This window comes from Tachysurus vachellii, chromosome 24, assembly GCF_030014155.1.
Source record: "Tachysurus vachellii isolate PV-2020 chromosome 24, HZAU_Pvac_v1, whole genome shotgun sequence".
NCBI classification, from domain to species: domain Eukaryota; kingdom Metazoa; phylum Chordata; class Actinopteri; order Siluriformes; family Bagridae; genus Tachysurus; species Tachysurus vachellii.
The window spans coordinates 1,895,456-1,905,455 of NC_083483.1; the positions used below are offsets into that span (position 1 = coordinate 1,895,456).

Sequence of the window (10,000 nt, forward strand, 5' to 3'; positions counted from 1 at the left end):
CGTGCACGCTGAACGTCCCTGTGCTTCTCCGTAGAGCGTGTGGAGCGTAATGTAATCCAGGAGCAATGATTCACCAAACCTCCCTTATTGCAGTCACACACATTTCTTCTGATTTTATTTTGTAGTAACGAGTAACGAAGACGCTTAGTGGAAAATAATGGAGTAAAAGTCTACATTTTATCTAGGAAATGTAGTGGAGTAAAAGTGAAAGTTGACATAAATTTAAACAGTGAAGTAAAGTACAGATACGTGACATTTCTACTTAAGTACAGTAACGCAGTATTTGTACTCCGTTACATTACAACACTGATAACAATATAATGTAAAATAGAACTAATAGAAGTGTCTGTGTGTGCGTAGGTGAAGCAGGCCTCGTTACGTACCCACATCGGTGTCGTGCCCCAGGACACCGTCCTCTTCAATGATAACATTCGTGAAAATATCCGTTACGGTCGAATCTCCGCCTCCGACCAGGAAGTGGAGGACGCTGCCATCGCTGCTGACATCCACGACAAAATTCTCTCTTTTGCCGATGGCAAGTAACTCATCTTTGTGTTTAAAATGCATAACAATTTTACTGTCCTTTAATGTAAAAGTGTGAATCAGAGATGTTTTATCTTAATTTACTTGTTTTACTGTGTAATCGTTTCCATAGTAACAGAACGTGTAAATGTTGACACGGTAAAGTTTTCTGTGAGGAGATGATTATTAACATTTAGAGAATGTTAAGGATGTGGTAGCCTAGTGGTTAACATTGGACTACCGATCGGAAGGTCATGAGTTCGAATCTGAGTTCCACCAAGCTGCCACTTCTGTGCCCCTGAACCTTAACCCTCAGTTGCTCAGTTGAATAAATTGAAATAAAATGTAAGTCACTCTGGATAAGGGTGTCTGCTAAAAAAGCTGTAAATGTAGAGAACGAGTCTCTAAAGCTGACGACCTGATTTCATCTCCTACATTTTGAGTGTGTGTGTGTGTGTGTGTGTTTGTGCCTTGTGATTTTAACTCAGGCTACGACACACAAGTAGGAGAGAGGGGTCTGAAGCTGAGTGGAGGAGAGAAGCAGAGAGTAGCCATTGCTCGCACCATTCTCAAAGCCCCTCAGATCATCCTGCTGGATGAGGTGAGCGAATGAACACGTTTATACACCGCAACGCTGCCTGTTTCTCGATTCTGATTGGTCAGGAGGTGTGTGTATATTTTATAACAGCAGCACTGAAAGGAGTCCCAACTTTAGGGCAAGTCACACGTTTCTATCAATGCACGGTTATTGTTGCTATAGTACAACATCAGCAGGTCGATACTGATCTCTTTCAGGCCACGTCTGCCCTGGACACACAGACCGAGAGAAACATTCAGGCCTCGCTGGCGAAAGTGTGCGCCAACAGAACCACCATTGTGGTGGCACATAGGTAAGAGAACCCAGAGACCCCAGAGACCCCAGAGCCAGCATATCACATGACAAAAGTACTCGTCTTTTCAACATTCGTCCCTCTCGTAGGTTATCAACCATCATCGGAGCCGATCAGATCCTCATTCTGCGGGAAGGTCGGATCGCTGAGAGAGGGAGGTGAGGAGAGAAAACTATGGTTTATGTTCTTATTCGTTTCGCACGAGGCAACGAGTGTGATCTGTAGTAACCTGACTGAGTTTGAGTCCCAACATAGTCAATCGAAGGTATCTGTGTAATGTGTATGGAGTTTGTGTCTCCTGCAAGCGTGTTCATCTGCTTTATACTCACACACGTTTGCTTCCTTGAGCAGCTCTCATACCTACAAATCCACTCAGCCAATCACGTAGCTGTAACACTCTGCATAAAATCATGCTGACCTGAACAGAACTAACAACTCTTTACATCCGTGAAGATTAGAAAAGCACCTCAACATTCATTCATTCATTCATTCATCTTCTACCTCTTATCCGAACTACCTCGGGTCACGGGGAGCCTGTGTCTATCTCAGGCGTCATCGGGCATCAAGGCAGGATACACCCTGGACGGAGTGCCAACCCATCACAGGGCACACACACACACACACACTCTCATTCACTCACACACTAGGGACAATTTTCCAGAGATGCCAATCAACCTACCATGCATGTCTTTGGACCGGGGGAGGAAACCGGAGTACACGGAGGAAACCCCTGAGGCACGGGGAGAACATGCAAACTCCACACACACAAGGCGGAGGCGGGAATCGAACCCCCAACCCTGGAGGTGTGAGGCAAATGTGCTAACCACTAAGCCACCGTGCCCCCTGCACCTCAACATCTTCAATAAATAAATAAATAAATAAAATCTTCCTTTATCACTCTTTTCCTAGACACGAGGAGCTTTTGGCTAAAGGAGGGCTCTACGCTGACATGTGGCTCAAACAGCAGCAGGCCTCTGACTCGGACTCGGCCTCCGACTCGGAAACCAAAGACAGACTTCCTGAGAAACTCCATCCCCCAGGACACGGGCATCACTGAGCCAAACACTATGCGCATTTTCATCCGAAGCCATTTTATACAGAAGAGAACATTTTTATAGAATTCTGCACAAATCTACGACGTTTAAAGTCACGTAGTTGTATAATCACAGGGTAACGTACGTTTCTCAGGAATTTAGGTTCTCTCGCGTCACTGCATTAACAGTGCAGTCTTTACTTTGATTCCGTTATAAGAACAACAAAATTTTCACGTCACAGTTGACGGGGACGAGAAAACTACAGATATACCGAGCTCTTTTATTGACTTGATACATGGTGGTGGAAGCGTCTGCTTATAGGTTTTAATATAACTGAAGCAAGGGATGAATTCGTTATAAGCCGAAAGCGTTGAAGTGTAGAGAGTTGCGATACTTCTGTACGAGAACAATACCACATGCTGGAGAATTTAGTAGGTCAATCTTTCCAATTTGAAAGAATTTGTGTTTAGCTGTTTTGCTTACTTGACACATGGTGGTAGTATTTTCAGATTTCTGTTGTTGGGAGTTTTTCCCATAAAACGTAAGATTGGTTGAACGATGCTCAGTTTGATCACAAAGAGTTGTTCTTTTGTTTATTTGTTTGTTTTCATCTCTGCATAAAATAACAAAATAAGAGTTCAGTTACGTAGATATTTGAAAAAAAAAAACACTAACCAATTTAGGTCATTTTTTTATTGTGTGATTGAAACCAGTAAACATGACACTCGCAAGCTAGGAGATTTTAAGCTAGGTCTAATTTATTGTCTAATTAAATTAAAACATTGGCATGATGAAGTGTTACTTTTTGTTGGTTTCGTTAATCTTTGTCTTTTTACGTCTGATTATTTTTTTCTTATATTAGGTTTAGTTAACTAGTTATTCAGTTCATTAGTACGAAATGATGTTTATTTAAATTTCTATATTTTAGGAATTTTATAAATAAACATTTCACATATTTATCGCGTGCAACTGACTTTAATATAGAAGAGGTGGTAAATAGGAATAAAATAAAAGATTACATAAAGTCGATGTTATTGACATTTGAAAAGGACACTGGTGCATTTAGACGGGTTTTTACTTCTATCTGAGTAGTTTTATTGTTCAGCCAGCTTGTGTCATTATGAGTTATGTTATAGTTAAATAAAGCAGTGTGTGTATAGGAGTGTGTTCAGAGATGAAGACACGACACAAACATACACACACACCTTCTGTTAAGACAAATGGGTGTGTTTAAATGTAGAGATTAGCTACACAGCATAGAGTTATCAGCATCTGAGTTTGACAGATAACATTTACTTCTGTCAAATGTGATCTTTTTATGAATATAGTGAAGCGATTTTTTTTGTTTTGTTTTGTTTTGTTTTTTTGCTGTTTAGTGGTATTTGTGTGTATGGTGGACCAGATCTGCCGATAGGGAAAAAATTAAATATTAAATAATTGTAATTAAAATCAAAATGGAAATAAACTTGAATTCAGTTGCTGTCTATTAATTAAAATATATTTGAAAAAAAAAATACAGGGAATAAATTAAATAAAAATGTAAAGAAATATAGAAACATCAAGGAAAAAACTGATGTAGACAATTATTTTCTAATCCTGTATTCATTTATGTATTTTTATGTATTTATTTTTTTCTCAATACAATTAGATGATCAGGTCCTTTATAAACATGCACAGGATTTATGTAAGAAGATTTAAAAGAAATTCTGAGAGAAAAAAAATTAAGTTCTCATTTAACGTGCATTAGATAAGAGCCTGATATGTTTAATGTAAAACAATTTGCAAATCTGAGACTCATTTACATATTTAAAAAAAAAAAAAAGATGAATGAATGAATGAATGAAAATGGCCTGCCTTGTCTTGTAAAAGATTTGTTTGAATATTGTGTGAGTTATTTTGCATATTGAATTTTATTTAAGTTTATTTATTTTTATTGATGTATCTCGAGATCACGGGTTTAAAAATGACACATTGTAAATGATTTATTTTTTAAAATAAATAAGTGACATTATGATTAAAACAAACCTAGATATGTGTAGTAATTTATAAAGAAACTAAACAAAACAGAATTCTACAAAACAATTCGTATCAGTATGGCGATGAATCATGGTGGTGGTACAGTAGCATCGTGTTTTAAGCTTCGCCCCTGTTTGTTTTTTTATCTATTCCTGTCTTTACCCTGCCATAATATCACATAATACAGTACATCACGTTCACTTAACGAGTTTAACACGAGTCTTCATACTGCTATGCACATTAGATTAAAATACTATTTACTGATGTTTATTTGTGACATTTTGAGGTTTTTTTTTTCATTGTTTTCCAACGTTCTTAGGTCTCAAAGATGTTACACTGAGAATGTGTGAAATATTTTGTATCTTTATACGAAGGTTTTATTACAATTAGTTAAGAGGGACATACGGTTTTCAATTTCAATTCAATTTACTTCTATAGCGCGTTTAATCATTTCCCATTGTCTCAAAGCAGCTCTACAGAAGTATGGAAACAGAAGAGAGAGAAAAATAAATAAATATATAATAATAAGAAGAATAAATATATGTATGTATACAATTAAAGTTTAAAATTAATTTTAAAAATATTAACTTAACATTTATGATACTTTATGTTTATCCTATCCCTAATGATCGGGCCTGAGGCGGCGGCGGCGGCGGCAAGGAAAAACTCCCTGAGAGGACATGAGGCTCAGAAGGGAACCCATCGTCATTTGGGTGACACGCTACAGTAAATAGTGTAAATGTAAATAATGTCATTTCTACAACAGTTTATAATAGTGCACCCGAGAGCTCCTGAGGAACTGTCTTTAATTCTGGACCTTTAGTCTTTAATACAACTAGAATCGAGTTAATTATCGAACTGTGCAGTGAAGCACGGTGTTGGTTGCGTCGTACCGAGATGTCCGTCGGCTTCATTCTATTTTATTTTAGTAAGAGTATTCAGACTGTTATGTACAGTTACACTACACCCGGGTCCCTACACAAGCACTTTAGACATCAGTTACGATCCGGACACCGCGGTCCCACAGTGATACATGATGGTGGTAGCATCACCGCGGACGTGACCATCGGCTTCATTCTGAACTTAACCAAAGTATGCGAACTGTTAAGCCCATTTTAATAAACATGCACTAATGTTATTCATTTATTACAATTTATTCATTTTAAACTTTTTTTTATTCCTGAACTTTCCCAAACACTAAATACACAGCGAATCGTTGTGTATCTGTACCTGAACAACAGTTTGAATAGTTTTATTTAAACATTGTTAAACATCTGAGGTTTAGATTAGCGTCATTTATTAATACAGGACATTTAACGTTTAATACAACTCCAGTCAGACATTAATGAACTTCTTCCGCCATTCTGACTCTGGAGTCATGGGGTCCGTCCCAAATAACGCTTCGATCACTACACAAGCGGACTTAATGCCGTGTGTTTGATCCTGACACATGGACACTACCTAGTGCACTTTTCTGGGTTTGGGCGTATCCGCTGCTGCTGCTGCTGCTTCTAGGCGTTTGTGGGTGACGCCTTTGTGTTTACTGGGTTTCTCTCTGGTAAATGTCGGTGAATTAGATTGTTAAAATGGATTTTGGGGATTTATTCGACGAGCGGATGTTTTCTTTCTCCGACTTTCAGGAGTTTACGGTGTGTGTTTGTGTTGTTTGTGATAAATAGACGTGTTTTCAGTAACGACTCCTTGAGCTAGTTAGCTACAAACTTCAGCTTCCGTTTGGCTGTTATTGAGTTTCCTGTTACAGCAGAGTTACAGTACGGAGAAGCTTTAAAACCAGTCAAAAATGTGTGACGTTAAATCAATAAAAAAATTAAAATCTGTATTAAATATAAATTAATATTACGGAAGGTGTTCGTCTCGCTAGCTGCTATGCTAACTATGCTAAGCTATGTTGACTAGCCGGAAACTTATGTCACTTGTTTATTTATTAAAAATAAATTAACTCAAAAAATAAACCAGTCAGATTATTTAATTACAGCTTAACTGTATCGTTATACTTGTTTAAATGTATGTTGATATATATTTTAGTACAACTAAAAAAAAAAAAAGTAGCATGGCAGTCGGGCTGTGTCCCAAACCACCAGACCGCCCTTATTCACTACGACCTACAAAGTGCACTACGTGTGAACACGCGGGTAAAAGTCGTGCATCGTGGGAAGTCAGTTAGAGTTCAGACGTGACCACGACTAGAAATATAGGTTTAAAAAAAAAAAGCGCGCACTGTAGTGAACATGGGGCACTTTGGAGCACTACAGGATCAGTGACAGGTTTATGTTTCAAGGCCAAATGTCTTTATTTAATACAACAACAATGAAAGTAAATAGTTATTTAATTAATTACATTATAGTAAAATATAAAGAATGTATAAAACTGTAAAAATCTTATTTAAAAATAGAATTTTTTAGCTTAACTTTGAAACGATTATAGGTTTGTTTGTTTGTTTGTTTGTAATAAAGTCTAACATATAGAAAATTAAAACCTTACACTCTTAAGTATTAAATCTTAAGTATTAAGCTATATCAGATTTCCACTAATGAATCTAACGTTGTTTTTACACACACACACATATATATATATAGTTTGTCCCAGGACATCAGAGACTTTCTGAGCGTGTGAGGAAGCGCCTGTACTACGGTCTGGATCAAGACGCCTCTCTTGATGCACTTTCCTGTCCTGTTACTGGTGAGTTTGTACCCTGCGTGTGTCACAATTATAAATGTGTACACACACACACATATATATATTCGGCCACATCTGTTTCATTAGTATTAATGGACACAAAGACCACGTCTTCTTCACTTAGGGCCTTTTTACACCTGGTCACTTCATGTGTTTTCTCTGATCCGATAGCTATCTGATTTGTTAAAACTGTTCCATTTACATTAGGCCACATAAATGTGTCTAAATGTTTTACAAAGCAATAAGTGCCTGCGTTTCACGAGTGCTCCGACCCTGCATGTCGCCCACGTTATTCGTTTCTGGCACGACTCGTGAGTCACTTGCGAGTGACGTACTTCCGTTTGGGAGGAGTATAGCGCTGACGTATGTGGCTTGAACAACTACATTCATTTACACCTGTCCAGTTTCATCTGAAACACGTCCCAGACCTCCTCCTGAAGGGGTTTGTACCGTCGGATTTATATCCGTCTCCGAAACGTTTCGGAGGGCATTTAGACCTGGTCTTTTTACCATCGGATAGATATCTGATCACAGAAAACACATGAAGTGACCAGGTGTAAAAAGCCCCTAAGATTAACTGCTACATTGGCCGCACCTCCTTCACTAGTATAAAGGCCACGCCTCCTTGATTAGGATTCCACTAATGGCATATTACATAACCTGGTTCTTTGCGTGAAGCTGGAGAATTACAGATATTCTGGGTCCACAATATTGTTTTTTTTCTTTCTTTCTTTTGATTGTCTCTAGATATTGCAGTCGAACTTCTCCAGAAGTCAGCTCCAAGCCCAATACGGAAACTCCGCAAAAAGTACGCAGCACATGTCGCCAGGTGAGTGTGTTTTCTTCCCTCAGCATCAAACTCTAAACTCACATTAACAAACAGATTAACTAGAACATTTAGATCTTGTTGTCTGCCTAATTTGTATAAACACCCCCACCTCCCCAAACCCACCCACAGAGAAGCATGCATCTCCCCATGCGCTATGATGCTGGCCCTGGTTTACATCGAAAGACTCCGACACAGAAACCCTGAGTACCTGCAGCAGATCTCATCCTCTGACCTCTTCCTGATATCCATGGTGAGCTCTTCAGAAGCCCAGAGATGATTCCGTTAGCAATGTTGAATAGCTTTTCTAACAAAAGTTAGCTCCTATTACGGCTTGTCTTAAGCAGAAGTCTGTTTTAATCCTCTTGCAGATGGTTGCCAGTAAATATCTATACGACGAAGGTGAAGAGGAGGAAGTTTTCAATGATGAATGGGGCGCCGCCGGGAAACTGGACGTCCAGACGGTCAACGTGCTGGAGCTGAATTTCCTCAGTGCCATCGTATGTCAACTACTTGAACACATTTTACAAGGAAACCACAGTTTTTAAAGATGTGCTTCACCTTTCTTTAACGTGTAAACGTTATGTGTTTGTTGTAGGACTGGCACCTTTTTGCTGAGCCCAGTGAGTTCTTTAATGTGCTCAGCCAACTCGAAAGCTGGTTAGTGTTTTTAATATATGTCAAAAAACTGTTCTCAATGTGGCATCATGAAAATATCGACATGTTATTATACTTTATATACTTTAAGGTTATATTCAAACAACCAAGAAATAACATAAAGGTTGAGGGTTATACAGATAGTGTACCTGCCTGACATTGAGTGACTTTCTGCTGTTTTACTAAAATCGAAAAAAAAAACAAACTATAATATGTTTGTATATAAAATTAGGTAAACGCAACCTTCGCCCCACTGCATTAGGTGTTCTCACTTTGTTGTACACGTGTGTAAAAATCTTTACAGCATTGCGGTGCGTCAGGGTATGAAGCGTGGCTGGTACACTTACACTGACCTGTGTGTGCTGCTGGAGCAGCCCAACTGGAGGAACATGCTCACCGCCATCTACCAACACTTCACCAAGGTCCGTGTACAACCATCCTACGATGAAGAAAAAATCACCATGAACTCTGACGTGACGCAGGCCGAAATTATTCACCTTATGATGAGACATTGGCATAGGACCTGTATATATAATGTCCCGATGATGCCTGCTTTAGGGATTTAACATCTCTCTAGAAAATCTCAGAGAAAATTCATATTTAATATTATTAAATTTTTTAAATAATTTAATTAATAATTATTTTAATTATATCAGTTTATTTAATCCTATTATTTTTATTAGTCTGTGTTTGTTTAACGTCAGCACGTTTGTCAGTTCAGGAACAAATCTAAGTGCCAGAATTCTCCATTTGTGCCATTTTAATTTATTTTCATAGAATTAGACAGATTTTTTTTTTACTGCATTTTAAGGCAAACTGAGTGTAAACAAATATCTAATATTCTGTTAGCAATAAAAAAACCTGTCTCTATTTCCAGGTTATGTGTATGCTCGGTCTTCTCTACCTGACGAGTGTCACCGGGCTCCTTGCTGCCTCCGCGGCTCTTCACCAGCTCAACGCCCCAAACGCAGAGCCTGTAAATCCAGCCCTCTTCCATCCTCACACTTCGGCCTCTTCCCTCCATCCTCGAGGCTGCGTCCTCGCCAACGCCACCCAAAAACCCCAGCAAGCACCAGATCTCCACCAGCGCCATCGCGGCCACAGTCACGGCCCGAGTTCTCCTCCTGTCCTCTATCCGAACTCCGCTCTCTCTCTGTGGAGTTCCCTCCTCTCCGCTCTCGTTCAATCGCATGTCCAGAAGGTAGAACTTCATGTGTGCAGAGCTCAGAATGTCACCTCATTTTCCTGGTTCTCTTCTCCCGATCTTCTCACTCAGTCACCTTTCCTCACACATGCACAGCCGAGACCGCTGGCTGCGTTTCAGAGACACAGCTGTTGCCCAGAAGCTGCAATGCCTT

General features: G+C 39.1%; 2 protein-coding genes across 2 annotated transcripts in view; both read left to right on the top strand.

Annotated features, from left to right (window-relative positions):
* Positions 1-4,410, top strand: part of abcb6a (ATP-binding cassette, sub-family B (MDR/TAP), member 6a) — a 14,722-nt gene extending 10,312 nt beyond the window's left edge. The window contains exons 16-20 of the mRNA XM_060860384.1: positions 361-535; positions 1,011-1,123; positions 1,318-1,412; positions 1,502-1,570; positions 2,322-4,410. Coding sequence (XP_060716367.1) covers positions 361-535; positions 1,011-1,123; positions 1,318-1,412; positions 1,502-1,570; positions 2,322-2,469 — 600 coding nt within the window. The 3' untranslated portion in view covers positions 2,470-4,410. The remainder of the gene's footprint in view (positions 1-360; positions 536-1,010; positions 1,124-1,317; positions 1,413-1,501; positions 1,571-2,321) is intronic.
* Positions 4,411-5,965: 1,555 nt separating this feature from the next.
* Positions 5,966-10,000, top strand: part of cnppd1 (cyclin Pas1/PHO80 domain containing 1) — a 5,557-nt gene continuing 1,522 nt past the window's right edge. The window contains exons 1-8 of the mRNA XM_060860675.1: positions 5,966-6,111; positions 7,060-7,162; positions 7,907-7,988; positions 8,118-8,238; positions 8,357-8,485; positions 8,584-8,645; positions 8,947-9,064; positions 9,520-10,000. The exon at positions 9,520-10,000 is cut by the window's right edge and continues 1,522 nt beyond it. Coding sequence (XP_060716658.1) covers positions 6,049-6,111; positions 7,060-7,162; positions 7,907-7,988; positions 8,118-8,238; positions 8,357-8,485; positions 8,584-8,645; positions 8,947-9,064; positions 9,520-10,000 — 1,159 coding nt within the window. The 5' untranslated portion in view covers positions 5,966-6,048. The remainder of the gene's footprint in view (positions 6,112-7,059; positions 7,163-7,906; positions 7,989-8,117; positions 8,239-8,356; positions 8,486-8,583; positions 8,646-8,946; positions 9,065-9,519) is intronic.